Source organism: Monodelphis domestica, chromosome 2 (assembly GCF_027887165.1).
Source record: "Monodelphis domestica isolate mMonDom1 chromosome 2, mMonDom1.pri, whole genome shotgun sequence".
In the NCBI taxonomy this organism is placed as follows: Eukaryota; Metazoa; Chordata; class Mammalia; order Didelphimorphia; family Didelphidae; genus Monodelphis; species Monodelphis domestica.
The window spans coordinates 79,301,780-79,320,608 of NC_077228.1; the positions used below are offsets into that span (position 1 = coordinate 79,301,780).

Below are 18,829 nucleotides of genomic sequence, written 5' to 3' on the forward strand. Positions count from 1 at the left end.
ATTATTATGAACATATTTGAGCTTGTCCCGTGTTTATGTCTTCTCAAAAAAAAGACATTAGAAAATGTCCTCAGCTTGCCATAGCTTATGGGGAAAAGGTTAGCAGCTACAAGTGAAAGTAACTAATTATGCATATTTTCTTTTCATTTTCTACCTTGTATAATTCAAACCTCCCAATAACTCTGTGGCATTTCTGCTATCCTGCAAAATTGAAAAATCACTTTCTTTATCACAATGTACAGAACTCAAGTACTAGGATACCAATTTTATAAGTGATGTTACTGACTCAGATTCACATAGCTTGTAAGAGAAAGAGCTGATATTTAAACTATTCATCTCCTGAATTTAAGACCAGAACTCTGAGTCTCAAAATTTTCCAAATGGAAGAGATCTCAGTTGCCATATAGTACAATTCATGTACAAAGGAATTCTCAGTCTAATATTCCAAACAAATAGTCATTGAACCTCTATTTGATGCCCTCCAATGAGGAGAGAACCATTAGCTTTCAAGGAAGCCCATTCTACTTTGGGACAACTCTCATTGTTAAAAAGGGGGTTGGGATTTTTGGTTGTTTATTTTATTTGGTTTTGCAATTATCAAGCCTATATTTGGCTCTTTGCACATTTCAAACAGTATAGTGTTTTTAAAAATACTTACCTTCCATCTTAGAATCAACTCTAAGTATCAGTTCCAAGGCAAAAGAATGGTAAAGGCTAGAAAATTGGAATTAAGTGACTTCCTCAGGGTAACCAAGCTAGGAAGTGTCTGAGGTTAAATTTGAACCTAGGATTTTCTGTCTCTAGGCTTGGCTTTCTATCCACTGAGCCACCTAGTTGTCCCTAGTAGTGTTTTCCAGATACTAAATATAGTTCCATTTTTGGCTTTTTAATAGGAACAATAGAGTTAATTAATGAGGTTTCTTTGTTCTGAGAATACTTATCTAAAAAATCTACTTACTGTTAATGAATGAGAAACAGCAATGGTGGTAAGTAGTAGATGTTGGAAACGCAATATAAAGGGAAAAGGGAGAAAATGAAGAAATTTTGGGATTTAAGAATATCTATAGAATTAGCTGTAGGAAAAGAGCAGCTTTCAAAACTTTAACTAGTCTGAGGCATGAGACATATTTGGTGATAGAGTCAGTTCTAGATCTATAGGTTCATCCGTGAAGGAATGCATATAGGTTAGCAATTCTTCCTTAGCAACACCTCTATAAGTTGAATGAAATTAATTGAGACAATTGGAGATTAAATGACTTGGCTGTGATCACATGACCATTATTTATTAGAGGCATGACTCTGAATTTAGGTCTTTTTATGCCAGGAAAATATTCCATATTTGCAGGGCAATGCTTATGGATTCTATCACTATGATTTAAGCTCCAAAACAGTTTGTGGAAAATTAGTTTGGAAAATGATTACCCCTATTGAGACTGGTTATTTACATATTTACAATATGGCATATGCAGTAGTTAGGTTTTAATTAGATTTCCATTTAGGTCTGTCTTTTTGCTGGTGTTCCCTGAATTGGTTTCTATTTTTATTATGATTTCATAAAGCATGTGCCTTAAAATATTCTGTCTTTTTATGCTTTTTCCAATTTCTGTACTCCCCAAAACATGAGCAATTTTTAATTGTGGTGACAAGCTATATGTGCTATGTGGGGACAAATAACATGTATAGTCTTTAATGATTCCATTAAGAAGGTGCTGTAAGCCTTTTGGCCTTAAGTTCTCCAATATTTTGTTCAATTGTATGACTTTCCTTTTTTGTTTTTTCCTTTCTCTTAGATTTGTCTGACAGAGAAAACACTACAATTTCCTACTATTATTAAATAATTACTTCTATGATCTCTTTATGTAAACATGACTCATTAAAAAGAAAACAATAAAAATCTGATAGTTGCTAATTAGTATCTATAAAAATGACTAACAAAAAAAAATATTAAGGCTTACCAGCTTTTAAGAAATTACATCATTTGGTGCAAGATAAAAAGAAATTTAATACATACACCACTGAATATCAGTTCTTACCTGTCACTGTTTAACTCTAGTTCAATTGATTAAAGCAAAACAGAAACTTACCTGGAACTTTTTGAGTAACATACATTGTTCAAACATATATTGGCTCATGGCAGCTCTCATTTTTCTTTATACACGTGCTTGTTAGTCTTTGGAGCTATTAGGTCCTAAACCAAAAATTCCTTTCAGATAAACCCACAACTTTTACTTAGCTGCTTACTATTAATTAGAGGTAGTTTTCTTTTCCTATTACCATCACCCACTCTCTTTCTCTATGCTTACTCCTAACTGGTTATTTCCATTCTGTAACGAGAAGCAATTCTTCTCATAGGTACTGTGTCTCTAAAGCCAAGCAGTTGTACTCGTCTTCTGTAAGAAAGAAAAAGCGTATGTCTCCCTCCACTGGATCTCCTAAACCGCCTCAGTGGAGTGGAGGTAAGCTTAGACTATTGTTCCATGTCCTCGATTCTTCAGCAGGAATCAGCACAGGATCTGCAAGAGAAAAATTCTGAAACTAATTAAGATGGTTTGGCAGAAGAGAATGATTCTCTGTAGGACTTGGTTCACTGTCTCTAAAGGACCTACATACAATGCATTCGAGGTGTCAAGAAACTGTGGGAGAGATTTGATTTTTTTTTTTGAATCTTGCATGGCCCTTAAAGGCAGGGTATCAGACTCCATTAATCATTACATTTTTATTGTATAAGAAGTAAGCAGGTGAGGCAATCAGTCTTCTCTAGTTTGAGGAATGCTTTGTCCAAAACTAGACCATCAGATAAAGTTCTATTGGAGGCACATTTCTTTGGGTTAATGTGTTCTTTAAAAAAAAATAGGGGAGTGGGGCAGCTATGTGGCTCAGTGGTTTGAGAACTTTACCTAAAAACAGAAGGTCCTGGGTTCAAATTGACCTCAGGTACTTGTTATCTGTGTAACCCTGGGCAAATTACTTAACCCCTATTGCCTAGCCTTTACTACTCTTCTGCTTTGGAATTAAAAATTGGTAATGTTATTCATGGCAGTAGATATTACTAATAATTTATCTAAAATGGTCATTTTTGTCATTTAAAAATACAATTTTAAAGTTTATGCCATTAAAAAATACAGATACCCCTATAAAGATTAACATTCATTTGGTTATCCATCATTCCCACTTAGGAGTAAATTAGCTTAATCAAATACTTTCCCCTTAACAATTAGCTAAAATCAACTAGGAAATGGGAAAGATTTTTTGTGGTTTTTTTTTTTTTTGGTTTTATGTTTTGTTTTGTTTTTTAAAGTAGAAAGACCTGCATTCAAGTCCCACCTCTGATATACTAGTCCTATGGCAGAAATCATTTAATCTCTCAATACCCTTAGACAATTTGCATACAAAATAACTGCTCAATAACATTTACAAAGAGAGCATCCTAAATAGAAACGTTCTCCACCTCAGTGAAATCATTGGTCTAAACCACTTTTTAAAAAGAAAGTTGGAAAAGCAGAGTAGGTCTAATGCTTATTTGTTTTGTTTGGTTTTCATTCCCTCCATTTCTCCATTTGTAGGGGACTATGCCATCTTGAGATTTTCTCTGTTCAAGGGTATTGAGTGGCTGCTGCCCCAACCCCGGGAAGAAGTAGTACATCTGAGTCCAGTTGTGTTATGTAAGTCTGTTGATGTCAAGTTGATTTGGCCCAATAAACTGCTAATAGCCCTGAGGAGAGCTGACCTTGGGCCTTTGGAGGGAAGAGAGATCAGATTTATTCTCCTTGGTCCCAGAAAGCAGAACTGGAAGAAATGGATGAAAATTGCAGAGGCAGATTTTGACTTTTCTAAGGAAATGTTTGGGTCTTCCTCCTTTCCCTGGACTCTTTGATCACAGACTCTTTCCCCTGTATTCCCCCACCTTTCTAATCTTTACTCCTGCACTCTTGACATACTTGCCTTTTCCTGATTCTTTCAACCCTCTGCCCCTCAGCTACCTACCCTTCCTCCTTCTCCATATCCTATTTTCTTGGGATCTTCCCCATCAAGAATGTTGGATATTCAGTCATTTTCTAAAGGTAGCCCTCTATTTTGATGTAGTTTCTGGCATCAGTTCCTTTTCTTCATTCTTCATTGTCAGTTCTTTTCTCAAGTCTCTTACTATCTGGCAACTCTGCCTAAAAAGTCATAGCCCACAAATGTCTGGAGACGGACTTTCTCACCTTAAAGTCAGTCTTCAATGCCTGATATCAATACCTGAGACCCAGCACTCAGTCCACCATTGAATCAATATAAGTTACCCTAGAGAGATGAATCATCATTAGAGCCAGTGGATGGTATTCTTTAGTTGGTTTAATTTTAAGATACCCCAACTCCCTAGCTATGAGCGCCAGTGAACTGATTCACTGTCCAAGAAACCTTAGTTCAGGGAAGCAGCCAAGAGAAAGCACTGGAAAGTGATACTGAGAACCAAGAACATCTTGAGATATGGCACCCGGTAAACATAACTATTCAATTCCATCAGCATTAAGATTTTTATGTCCAAGGATAGCCAAGAACCCTAGAATAAGTTTTTCCCTTAGCTCTAGAAAGAGGCTTCCTTTATATTAGATCAGTGATGGCAAATCTTTTAGAAATGGCGTGCCAGGCCCCACCCCCACCCCACCTTTAGATTAAGTGCCCTGCCAGCCCCTCCACCAGAGATTGAGTGCCACACCATGCCCCCCCAGAGACCAAGTACAGTACCCCAATCCCCCTTGGCACCCCCTCCCCCCAATGAAGGAAGAAAGAAGCACTTTCATTGGACTGCTGGACAAAGGGGCAGGTGATATGAAAAAATGTCATCAGGCATGATGGAGGTGGGGAGGATAGCAGCTCCACCGGAATCCCTCTGCCTTTCTAGTAAGGAATTGGGTGGGGAGGGGAGGACAGCCATGTGCCCATAGAGATCACTCTACATTCCATCTTTGGCACCTTTGCCATAGATTTGCCATCACTGCATTAAATGTTTGTCCCTGTTTTCTACCTGTCCATGGTCTTTATGTTGGAACAAGCAGAATTAATATACCTATGCCAAGACAAGGGATCAGCTGTGTACAATCTCTTATGACCCATGACATCTAGAATTTTTAACTGCAGCATACATAATGTTAGACTTGTGCCAGTCCCATCTTAGTGTAGTAGACATGATCTTAAAAATATCCCTACTGCTCTGGATCATGTGAAGATAGAATTAACTCTCCCTTTGTCTATTTTTATCAAGAACTTAAAAATACCCCTACTTAACACTTAAGTAAGAGAACCCACACTAGGGAAAAACCTTATAAATGCAAGTAATGTGGAAACCTCACCCAGCCTGGACACAGAAAGGATTGACAGATTGATAGCTCTTTCTCAATTCTGTGGGTGGTAGTGCGTGGCCATTCTTAGTTGGTGGAGCAATTTGTCTGGTTAATTACAATAATGAATGAGACTCTGGCATGCTAACTACTTATGCGATCCCCAAGTGGTTGGCATCTCAACTTCTTAGAGGGACAAATGGCATTCAGCCACCCAAGATTGAGCAATAACAAGTCTGTGATACCCTTAAATGTCCAGGGCTGCATGTGCACTACACTGACTGGCTCAGTGTGTGCCTACCCTATGCTGGCAGGCACAGGTAACCTGTTGAACCCCATTCATGATGGGAATCAGGGATTGCAATTATTCCCCATGAATGAGGAATTCCCAGTAAGTGCAGGTCATAAGCTTATTCTAATTAAGTCTTTAACCTTTGTGGATTCTCTGGTGTATAGAAAGAATGGAACTCTGTTTGAATGTTTTTGTCCATTGCTTGTATTTATAAGGTTTCTCCCCTATGTGAATATTCTCATTTAAGTCTTCAGTAGGAGTGTTTTAAGTTCTTGATTTGATAACTAAAAATAGACAAAGGGAGAATTAATTCTATCTTCACAATCCGCCCTGTGATTCTATTGGGTGATGAGCATGTTGAAATCTCCCAGATTTACATGCCTAGTCTCCCCAATGAATCATTTCACATGACAAGCTTATATCTCTAAAGATCTTCTAGCTAAAGGCACACACAATATTTCACTTTCAAAGAGGAAATTACAGTAGTTGGAGATAAGAGGGAAATAAAAGAGAGGGAGCAAAATCAATGATTGACAAAAAGCCAATTAAGGAACCCTTTGGCATAAGAGTTTACATTCAGAACAAATGTGTTCAACCCCCTTCAGTTCAATTGAATACATCCCAAAGTTCGTTCTGGATCATCTGGTGCAATGTCAGCTTCTTTATGGCACCTTCTCCAAACAATCCATTTTCTTGATTTGGGGAGTTAGGGAGCTTCTTTTCCAGAAATTTTTCTCAAAAAAGTCTAAATCTTGGATTTTACAAAAATTATACAATCACTTCCACCTACCCAAGGTTGCCAAAACAGCTTACCTATTTCTTCAAGGAATAATCTATATCTATAGTCTCCTTTCGTTCAGGGGCCAACTACACTTATCAATTAATGAGCTCACATTGCTTCCTACTGCCAAGTTTTGCTATGAAACACACTCACAAACCTTTAAAAATAATAATAATCTCTCCAGATGGCGGCTTAGAGAAAGCTGAAGTTCAGATCTCCGGAAAACCCTTCCCGGCCGATCTCAAACTAGATGCTCCTAAGGCGCCGAAATTCAAAACGATCAACAGCACAGACCCTGGGAACCCTCCTCCTGGACCTGGACCCGGTTCAAAAGGTACGGCTCCCCTTAAAAGCCAGAACCCGAGATCCCTCGGACCTCAGGGGTAGGAGCGCAGAGTCCAAGGCTCCCGGAAGCGGCAGCCGCGCCGGGCTCAGAGAGCAGGGTCTGAGGAACAACAACCCTCAGGGTCTTCTACCCAAGTCCCAGTCCGGGTGAAAGTTACTGCCTGGGGCCTCCGCTGCAAAGAGCCTTCGGTCCGGGTGAAAGTCACTGCCTGGGGCCTCCGCTGCAGAGAGCTGGTCAAAACAACAGCAACCCTCAGGGCGGGCAAGACAGCCTCACGGGCTGGATCCTGCTATCCAAGTCTCAGTGAAAGTCTGTGCTCTCGGAGCTTGGGGAAGCGGCAGCCCATCCCCCCGCAGGCCGAGGAAACAGCCTCACGGCCAGGGATTCTGAAGGCAAGTTCCGGAAATCGAGCCAGGGGGAGAGTGTGGCCTCGTGGTCCGACCCTTCCATTCCAGTTCCAGTGAGGCATATTCAGTTTAACCCAGGGAACGCTCATAGAACCAACATCTGCCCAGCCTCTGATCACCAGACAAAGACAAGAAAAGCCAATCCTCCACGTTCAGAGATGACAAACTCCACAGAAGCACAGAAGCCCCAAAATACCAAGAAAAATAAGAAGAAAGGGGCGACTCTGGACACATTCTATGGAGCCAAAATACAAAATACAGAGCAGATAGAAGAAGATATACAAGAAAATTCTCCAAAATCTTCCAAAGGAAATAGAAACTCTCCACAAACCCATGAAGAATTTGAATCAGAAAGGACCAAAAAGATGGAAGCCCTCTGGGAGGAAAAGTGGGAAATGATGCAAAAGAAATTCACGCATCTACAAAACCAGTTTGACCAAACTGTAAAAGAAAACCAGGCTTTAAAGCAAGAACTAATAAAGCAAAGCCAAAACACCAAGAAATTAGAAGAGAACATAAAATATCTCACCGACAAGGTGATAGATCTGGAAAACAGGGGGAGAAGAGAAAATTTAAGAATAATTGGACTCCCAGAAAAGCCAGAAATAAACACCAAACTGGACATGGTGATACAAGATATAATTAAAGAAAATTGCCCAGAGATTCTAGAACAAGGGGGCAATACAGCCACTGACAGAGCTCACAGAACACCTTCTACACTAAACCCCCAAAAGACAACTCCCAGGAATGTAATTGCCAAATTCCAAAGCTATCAAACAAAAGAAAAAATCCTACAGGAAGCCAGAAAAAGACAATTTAGATATAAAGGAATGCCAATCAGGGTCACACAAGACCTTGCAAGTTCTACGCTGAATGATCGTAAGGCATGGAACATGATCTTCAGAAAGGCAAGAGAGCTGGGTCTCCAACCAAGAATCAGCTACCCAGCAAAACTGACTATATACTTCCAAGGGAAAGTATGGGCATTCAACAAAATAGAAGACTTCCAACTTTTTGCAAAGAAAAGACCAGAGCTCTGTGGAAAGTTTGATACCGAAAATCAAAGAGCAAGGAATACCTGAAAAGGTAAATATTAAGGAAAGGGGAAAAATGTTATCTTCTTTTACTCAAACTCTCTTCTATAAGGACTACATTTATATCAACCTATGTATACTAATATGTGGGGAAAATGTAATGTATAAATAGGGGGTAAAGAAAGACCAAATAGAATAATGGTTCTCACACAAAGATTCACAGGGGAAGGGGAGGGGAAGAAAACTCCTATAAGAAGGAGAGGAAGAGGGGGGGGGGGGGTTTACTTAAACCTCAATCTCAGGGAAATCAACTCTGAGAGGGAAAAACATCCAGATCCATTGGGATCTTGAATTCTATCTTACCCAACAAGGGTAAGGAGAAGGGAAAACCAAGGGGGGGAGGGGGAGAGGGAGAACAAAAAGGGAGGGAAAGAGAGGGGGGAGGGGGAGGGAACAAAAAGGGAGGGACTAAAAAGGGAAACATCAAGGGAGGGGACAAGGGGGACTGATTCAAAGTAAATCACTGGACTAAAAGGTAGAGCCGAAGAAGAAAAGGTTAGAATTAGGGAAGGCAATCAAAATGCCAGGGAGTCCACAAATGACAATCATAACTTTGAACGTGAATGGGATGAACTCACCCATAAAACGTAGACGGATAGCTGAATGGATTAGAATCCAAAACCCTACCATATGTTGTCTTCAAGAAACACACATGAGGCGGGTTGACACCCACAAGGTCAGAATTAAAGGATGGAGTAAGACCTTCTGGGCCTCAACTGATAGAAAGAAGGCAGGAGTGGTAATCATGATATCTGATAAAGCCAATGCAAAAATAGACCTGATCAAAAGGGATAGGGAAGGTAATTATATTTTGTTAAAAGGGACTCTAGACAATGAGGAAATATCATTAATCAACATGTATGCACCAAATAATATAGCACCCAAATTTCTAATGGAGAAACTAGGAGAATTGAAGGAAGAAATAGACAATAAAACCATACTAGTGGGAGACTTAAACCAACCATTATCAAATTTAGATAAATCAAATCAAAAAATAAATAAGAAAGAGGTAAAAGAAGTGAATGAAATCTTAGAAAAATTAGAATTAATAGACATATGGAGAAAAATAAATAGGGATAAAAAGGAATACACCTTCTTCTCAGCACCACATGGCACATTCACAAAAATTGACCATACATTAGGTCACAGAAACATAGCACACAAATGCAAAAAAGCAGAAATAATGAATGCAGCCTTCTCAGATCACAAGGCAATAAAAATAATGATTAGTAATGGTACATGGAAAACCAAATCTAAAACCAATTGGAAATTAAACAATATGATACTCCAAAACCGTTTAGCTAAAGAAGAAATCATAGAAACAATTAATAATTTCATCAAGGAAAATGACAATGGCGAAACATCCTTTCAAACCTTTTGGGATGCAGCCAAAGCAGTAATCAGAGGCAAATTCATATCCCTGAAAGCTCATATTAACAAACAAGGGAGAGCAGATATCAATCAATTGGAAATGCAATTGAAAAAACTCGAAAGCGATCAAATTAAAAACCCCCAGCAGAAAACCAAATTAGAAATCCTAAAAATTAAGGGAGAAATTAATAAAATCGAAAGTGATAGAACTATTGATTTAATAAATAAGACAAGAAGCTGGTACTTTGAAAAAACAAACAAAATAGACAAAGTACTGGTCAATCTAATTAAAAAAAGGAAGGAAGAAAAGCAAATTCACAGCATTAAAGATGAAAAGGGGGACAGCACCTCCAATGAGGAGGAAATTAAGGCAATCATTAGAAATTACTTTGCCCAATTATATGGCAATAAATACACCAATTTAGGAGAAATGGATGAATATATACAAAAATACAAACTGCCTAGACTAACAGAAGAGGAAATAGAATTCTTAAATAATCCCATATCAGAAATTGAAATCCATCAAGCCATCAAAGAACTTCCTAAGAAAAAATCCCCAGGGCCTGATGGATTCACCTGTGAATTCTATCAAACATTCAGAGAACAGTTAACCCCAATACTATACAAACTATTTGACATAATAAGCAAAGAGGGAGTTCTACCAAACTCCTTTTACGACACAAACATGGTACTGATTCCAAAACCAGGCAGGTCAAAAACAGAGAAAGAAAACTATAGACCAATCTCCCTAATGAATATAGATGCAAAAATTTTAAATAGGATACTAGCAAAAAGACTCCAGCAAGTGATCAGAAGGATCATTCACCATGATCAAGTAGGATTCATACCAGGGATGCAGGGCTGGTTCAACATTAGGAAAACCATCCACATAATTGACCACATCAACAAGCAAACTAGCAAGAACCACATGATTATCTCAATAGATGCAGAAAAAGCCTTTGATAAAATACAACACCCATTCCTATTAAAAACACTAGAAAGCATAGGAATAGAAGGGTCATTCCTAAAAATAATAAACAGTATATATCTAAAACCAACAGCTAATATCATCTGCAATGGGGATAAACTAGATGCATTCCCAATAAGATCAGGAGTGAAACAAGGATGCCCATTATCACCTCTACTATTTGACATTGTACTAGAAACACTAGCAGTAGCAATTAGAGAAGATAAAGAAATTGAAGGCATCAGAATAGGCAAGGAGGAGACCAAGTTATCACTCTTTGCGGATGACATGATGGTCTACTTAAAGAATCCTAGAGATTCAACCAAAAAGCTAATTGAAATAATCAACAACTTTAGCAAAGTTGCAGGATACAAAATAAACCCACATAAATCATCAGCTTTTCTATATATCTCCAACACAGCTCAGCAGCAAGAACTAGAAAGAGAAATCCCATTCAAAATCACCTTAGACAAAATAAAATACCTAGGAATCTATCTCCCAAGACAAACACAGGAACTATATGAACACAACTACAAAACACTCGCCACACAACTAAAACTAGACTTGAACAATTGGAAAAACATTAACTGCTCATGGATAGGACGAGCCAATATAATAAAAATGACCATCCTACCCAAACTTATTTATCTATTTAGTGCCATACCCATTGAACTACCAAAATACTTCTTCACTGATTTAGAAAAAACCATAACAAAGTTCATTTGGAAGAACAAAAGATCAAGGATATCCAGGGAAATAATGAAAAAAAACACATATGATGGGGGCCTTGCAGTCCCAGACCTCAAACTATATTACAAAGCAGCAGTCATCAAAACAATTTGGTACTGGCTAAGAAACAGAAAGGAAGATCAGTGGAATAGACTGGGGGAAAACGACCTCAGCAAGACAGTATACGATAAACCCAAAGATCCCAGCTTTTGGGACAAAAATCCACTATTCGATAAAAACTGCTGGGAAAATTGGAAGACAGTGTGGGAGAGACTAGGAATAGATCAACACCTCACACCCTACACCAAGATAAATTCAAAATGGGTGAGCGACTTAAACATAAAGAAGGAAACCATAAGTAAATTGGGTAAACACAGAATAGTATACATGTCAGACCTTTGGGAGGGGAAAGGCTTTAAAACCAAGCAAGATATAGAAAGAATCACAAAATGTAAAATAAATAATTTTGACTACATCAAACTAAAAAGCTTTTGTACAAACAAAACCAATATAACTAAAATCAGAAGGAAAACAACAAACTGGGAAAAAATCTTCATAGAAACCTCTGACAAAGGTTTAATTACTCATATTTATAATGAGCTAAATCAATTGTACAAAAAATCAAGCCATTCTCCAATTGATAAATGGGCAAGGGAAATGGATAGGCAGTTCTCAGATAAAGAAATCAAAACTATTAACAAGCACATGAAGAAGTGTTCTACATCTCTTATAATCAGAGAGATGCAAATCAAAACAACTCTGAGGTATCACCTCACACCTAGCAGATTGGCTAACATAACAGCAAAGGAAAGTAATGAATGCTGGAGGGGATGTGGCAAAGTAGGGACATTAATTCATTGCTGGTGGAGCTGTGAACTGATCCAACCATTCTGGAGGGCAATTTGGAACTATGCCCAAAGGGCGACAAAAGAATATCTACCCTTTGACCCAGCCATAGCACTGCTGGGTCTGTACTCCAAAGAGATAATGGACACAAAGACTTGTACAAAAATATTCATAGCTGCGCTCTTTGTGGTGGCCCAAAACTGGAAAACGAGGGGATGCCCATCAATTGGGGAATGGCTGAACAAACTGTGGTATATGTTGGTGATGGAATACTATTGTGCTCAAAGGAATAATAAAGTGGAGAAGTTCCATGGAGACTGGAACAACCTCCAGGAAGTGATGCAGAGCGAGAGGAGCAGAACCAGGAGAACATTGTACACAGAGACTAATACACTGTGGTATAATCGAACGTAATGGACTTCTACATTAGGGGCGGTGTAATGTCCCTGAACAACTTTCAGGGATCCAGGAGAAAAAAAAACACCATTCATAAGCAAAGGATAAACTATGGGAGTGGAAACACCGAGAAAAAGCAACTGCCTGAATACAGAGGTCGAGGGGACATGACAGAGGATAGACTTTAAATGAACACTCTAATGCAAATACTAACAACAAAGCAATGGGTTCAAATCAAGAAAACATCTAATGCCCAGTGGACTTATGCGTCGGCTATGGGGGGTGGGGGGAGGAAAAGAAAATGATCTATGTCTTTAACGAATAATGCTTGGAAATGATCAAATAAAATATATTTTAAAAAAAATAATAATAATCTCTCCTAAAAAATTTAGGATTTTTTCCCTTTGGTTTTTCCCACCTTTATACGTTTTGCATCCTCTGTAGGACTAATGATGATTCGGGGACTTTAGGGAGACCTCCAACGTATTTATTCAGTTAGGATCTCTTGCAAATGAGCCCCAAAGGAGGCTACTAGATCATGTAATTTTTTTTCCTACTTGGAACTTTCACTCTAACTAGGCATCTAGGTAATAAAAAAATTGTAACACTGGCTTCTTCCAGGTCCCCCAGATAAAAACATCATGGTCTTTTAATTGTGATTACTCATTTGCTCCATATTAACATATATCTCATGAGTCTTTCCTATGTCAAGCATGCTTAGATCTCAATCTTCATCCAGTAGTCTCTCAGATACCATTATTTTGTTTAATACATGGGAAAAGGAGTTTCCCATGATAGCATGATTAGAATCTCAATGCTATAGAGTTATCTTGGTACCTTGTGGATGGGAAGGTCACCATAGCAAATGAACCTACCCAGCACATACATCAACCTGGCACATATCCATATCCATGGTGGTGAAAGTTTCTGCCATGAGACACACCAAACTCCAGACTTAGGAAAGAATCCTAGGAGAAAAGATTTGCATATTGACAACCAAAAGCTCTGTTCCTTTAATTATTAGGAAAGAGAATGACATGCCAAGAGAGGCTGAGCACTCAATTGTCATTCACACTGACAGTATAGAACTCCTATAACTGCTTTTCTGACCCTTAAATTTATCTTGATGCTCCATTCTCTTTTCCTATGTATTACTCTATGCATTCTACCTGTTCTGAACTTCCTTGGCATGAAAACTCTCCCTTCAGTTCTCTGTTTAGACTCAAGATTCACATATTGAAAACCATTTTGTTTGCCTCTACTCTGGGTCCTGACACCTTCTTCTGTTCCTCAAGAGATAAAGAGCTATTATTGACTGCTAAATACTTGCTCTAAAACCTTTACCTAGGTAATGCTGGTTAACTAGATGGAGTGGGTGTCATCCAACAAGACAACCATATCATCATAGAATCCCAAGAGTTGGAAAGGAGCCCAGAATTCACTAGCCCAATACATTTTAGAAGCAGAAATCTCCACTATAACTTCCTTGGCAAGTGATCATCTATCCCATGCTTTGAACATTTTCGATATGCCCTCTCCACTAGCCTTACCACTTTCACCTAGTCCATGGTTGTGGTAAATGCCACCATCAAGAATGTTTTCCACCATTTTGACCATGGTAAATACCTATTAAAAACCTTCCAATTGATGTTCCTGTCTTCCCCACACCATTATATTTAAGATTTTATCCTTTTTTTTTCTGCTCTTGGAGATCTCCTTTCCAAATTCTTCCTCATTCACCATTGCACCACCCATTCCTAATCCTATAAATTTCATCTGTGTGACTCTTTGCCCTGTCTCATCTGTTCTCTTGAGTGTATATTTTCCTTACTGTTTAGACCTCTTCTCCCTCTACTCAAAGGCTGTGTCTCCCTTCTCTTTAATAATCTATCTAGTCACATCTTCTTTAAAAAGACAGAAGGTAAAGTGAATTCTTAGTATGTCTACACATCAGTCTTTATTATTTGGGTACAGCTTTATCTTGTTTAGCTATTGATCTTTCTTGCTAAACTTATTAATTCTAAAAAGGCAATGACTTGGTATTCCCTACTTCAACAGAGCTATCATCTCATGATTGTGAGTACTCCTTCTAACAGTGCAAGGTATCTGCACATACTCATCCTGTGTGACTCTCGATCTTATCTTCCCAGACATTCCTCCCAAAAGGTTTTCTTCAGTGTGCTAGGCACCTTACTTTAGGTCTCTTGACATTGTGTGGAAATTAATCATTTTCCCCCTTATTCTTTCTATTTAACTGACTGACCTTTTTTCCCATCTCTTTGAAAATATCTTTAATGCAGCTTTTTGGATATCTGTGAAGTCAAAACAAGTTGGTAAAATAGTAATTAGGGAAGCCATACAAACAAGGTGCTAGAAAATATGAGACAAAAGATTCTTTAACCAAGGAGTGAGATGAAATCTTAGCTCAACAATCAAGGCTATTGTCTTACCCTATGAGTCTATTAGTAGTAGTTTCTAGTGTTGTATGCACTAGAAATTGAAGGATGTCTTGGGGCTCTAGTATTTCCCCATATGCCTGCAGATCCAGAGTTAGGAAGGAGGTTTCTTGTTTTGCTATTTATAATCTGTGCCTCAACTTCGTTTGCCTCCTCTTCTCTCTGTTTCTGTCTCTCTCTCTCTCTCTCTCTCTCCACTCCCTCTCCCCCTTTCTCTTATTTCCCACCCACCCCTCCCACCCTTTTCCTTCAGTTCCATTTACAGTTATCCATTTACAGTTTCTGTCTTAGGTATATTTTACTTCTGAATTAGTTCAATGACCTGTCTATATTCCATATTATAGTGTGGACAATGAAGGAGGGAGTCTTTATCCACTTCATTTTTCCTGTGTGGAGGGTTAAATCAAATTCTCTGACAGTTACATGAATCTTATTTAAGATTCTGCAGTGTTCCAGGGTTTAATATAATTAGCACAGTGATATCCACAAACTGGAGGTTCTGCAGAATTTCACTATCTATAAGAAATCTCTCCTCCATAGCAAGCCAGTAACGAATGATCTCCATTAACAATGGAAAGCATTGGTGAGTCATATCTCCCAATTTAATACCTTGATATTAAAAATTAGAAAATTTTAGAACAGTCATCTCCATCATTTCATCTAGCAAAAAACCTCAAATAATTTTAATTTATTCATGAGAGAGAGAGACATCACTTGAGTAGAGTCTTGTAAGCTCTATTGTATTAATCAAATGATTGAAAAATCCACTAATTTTTTTAAATCATCTAATAAGTCAAGTAGCATTTTATGTTCTTTGCATCTTTCATTCAGCTGAGTAACCCTAAAGTAATGATCCACTAATAATATAGTTATGGTCTACTAGTAAAAACCTGTCTCTTTCTATCTCGTTTTTTTTTTTGGTCAAGGGAACCCTTAAAACATGGATCAATCATTCTTGATTATTTTGTATAGATGAGAAAGCAGGTATGAGTTTTGATGGTAGTCGATATACTCTTGGACATCTTTTTTCAATAGGAATTATATTTGAAACCCTCCCCCACATTATTTATTATCTTTCAGATATCCCAAGATTTGATCCTCAGTGCCCTCAGAACTGTGTCACTTCCAAAAAGCCCTTCCCCTATATATATATATATATATATATACGTATTTATATATATATACATATTTATGTATATATATACATATATATATGTTTGTTTTACTACTGCCATTGAGGAAGCAAATAGCTTGTCATGGAAAGACTGACAGGTGGTTTTTTTGGTTGTTTTTTTTTTGGTACCATTTTCACTCATTTTGTCCTTCTTCAATTTTAAACTTAAATATACCCAAAATTCTCAAATAGGCAAATTAATTGATCCATCCTTTGAATATTCCTTCCACAAGAACAGATTACAACCCTCTGTCTATGCCTGCCATCTATTCTTACCCACATCCTCCCATTTTTCAGGTGGTATCCCTTCTTCCAGCATCCTAGAGAATTCACCATTTTCACATAACATTGCAAGGGCACCAAGTAGAGCATGTTGGCTCTCCATTTGAAATCTTGATATGGAACTAATTGCATAATCTTTGGTCATTCCTTTTATTTGAGTTCTTCTTTGAAGTTCCTCATTGGCTATCTCTTGCCACCTGCTCTTTCTAGTTGAGTTTGCTGTCATTCCAACCTTTCTACAATCTCATTTTTCTCTTCACAAATTCTCACTGTTTTGCAAAGATTTGTCTTTGTTTTGTAGGTTTAGCTGATGTTTCTATAGTTCTTTAAGGTCTGAAAACTGCTTAATGCAGATTATTTTATTTTGATTCTCACAACAAAAAAATCCTCATTGGACACATGAGAACCCTGAGGCTAAGAGAGGCTAAATGACTTGCAAAACTATTACACAGCTAGAGTACAATTTTGGTTTTCCTGCCTCTAGTTCCACCACTACCATCTATGACAGAAAAGTTGTAATGGCTGAAGAATTCATCACTTAGTGGCTAGCTTACTGGTAATAAGCTTTTCCATGACTGAATTGGTGGTACCTGAATGGGCTGGTCCTTATCTATATTTGACTATAATGTACAACTTGTATAGGCAGTCCAATCCCCTGAGGTTAGTCAACAAATATTAGATAAATGAATAAATGAGAATTTTCATCTGTAAAATGGGGATGATTAGATAGTATTGGTACTATCTAACATACAAGGTTGCTATGAGAAATGTACTTTACAAATCTCAAAATGAGTTATTATAAGTAGTAATATTCATTTAGTAAATCTGGCATTGATTGGGAAGAAAGAGGAGAATGAACTAAGATAACTTAGTGAAGCCTAATCTGAGGAAGCAATGTCTTATGGGAAAGAAGAAGTCTGAAAGACTCTAAGCAACGTTATTTCTGCAGCTCACTTCGGTCAACAAGAGAATTGTCTGAATTTTAGAGCAGAAGGCGTTTCAGAGATCAACTAGTCTAACTCTCCCATTTTACACTGAGGGAGACTCAGCAAGATTAAGTGACTTGTCCAAGGTCACACAGACACTTAGCTGCAAAGCTGGAGCTGGAACTCAAGGTTCCTGTCTCCAACTTTAATATTCTTTGCATGATACCATGTTGTTGCAGGAACAGCTGAGTTTTCAGTAATTCCATCCATCGCCAGGAAACCATTATCACTGGGAAGAGATGCTGCCATCCCTGGAGGAGACAGAACTAGTCCAGTTTCCCCTAATCTGTTCTGGTTTGATGATACACCACCTGGGTACTGAGGAAAGCTCACTTGAACTGAATAGAACCCATGAGGCAAACTGGGTCCTCTGCCACCACCTTCCAACTCCATATTCCCAGGGCCTAGTCGCTGCTGCTTGATCTCACATGAACACCCTCGCCACTTGCAGGGAGAATCTGACATGTGAGCCAGTCGCTTCTCTGGAGTGACTGAGTTGACAAAGACCCTTCCCTTCCCACACCTGACACCCTCAATAATCACTACCTCCTCTCCCTGTGCTCTGATGGGAACTTCTCTTTATATTTGCCTTTAGCTTCAACTAGCACCTTATCCCAGAAGAAAAAAGGGACCAGCCAAGCAGGGTAGGCAAGACATAGGGATCCTCTTTGGTTCTGAACTGCCTTGTCTCTGAACTGAAGAGCATGGCTGGGTATAGGGAAGCCTTCTCTCATCCCAGAAAGGGGCTTCATTTCCCTGGGACCCTGGTTGCACAGCAGAAATTCTATTAGCAAACAGAAAACTAAGCCTGCCTTTAGTCATCCCACTCCCACCCTCTTCTACCTTGTGAATGAAATGGGATACCCAGGGAGCTGGGAGTGACCTCCAGAGACAGGCAGATTATGAAAAGAAAGGGACCCCTCTTTGGTAGTCCTCAACCTGATTACCAACACTAAGTAGTTCTCACTGGGAGTTCTCCATACCAGGTTCTGAAAAATCAGGCCAAGAGCTAGAGCCCTTCTGTGGGGGGAGAACCCAAAGGTCCTCAGTCTCTATGTGATTCTAATACTCCTCATTCTCTCACTCTCCACATTTCTCAGAGATGCTGGAAAGGAAGAAGAGCACCATATAGTCAAGAATGAAAAAGAAGACAAGAACAAGAAGGTTTTGTTGTCTTTGGAAGTTCAGGTCAGTCTCTGCTGACCCAGAGTTCAGCACTGTCAAGAGAACTGAACCTAAGAATTGGTTGGGGTTGAGGGAGAAGCCCCATCCTTTAAGAACTGCTGCTGTGTGCTGAGGAGGCTAGGTGCTATTGAGCTCTGGATAACTCTTAGTTGGTCCTGGCACCTGAGAAGTAGAACATCTTTGAGACTCTGCCTGC

At 38.7% G+C, this 18,829-nt stretch overlaps 1 protein-coding gene across 2 annotated transcripts in view; it reads left to right on the top strand.

Annotated features, from left to right (window-relative positions):
* RGSL1 (regulator of G protein signaling like 1) overlaps nt 1–18,829 on the top strand; it is a 118,745-nt gene that overhangs the window by 82,922 nt on the left and 16,994 nt on the right. For both annotated transcript variants that reach the window (XM_016429993.2, XM_007480919.2), the window contains exons 19-22: nt 2,353–2,456; nt 3,564–3,662; nt 18,044–18,092; nt 18,549–18,636. In XM_016429993.2, coding sequence (XP_016285479.1) covers nt 2,353–2,456; nt 3,564–3,662; nt 18,044–18,092; nt 18,549–18,636 — 340 coding nt within the window. The remainder of the gene's footprint in view (nt 1–2,352; nt 2,457–3,563; nt 3,663–18,043; nt 18,093–18,548; nt 18,637–18,829) is intronic.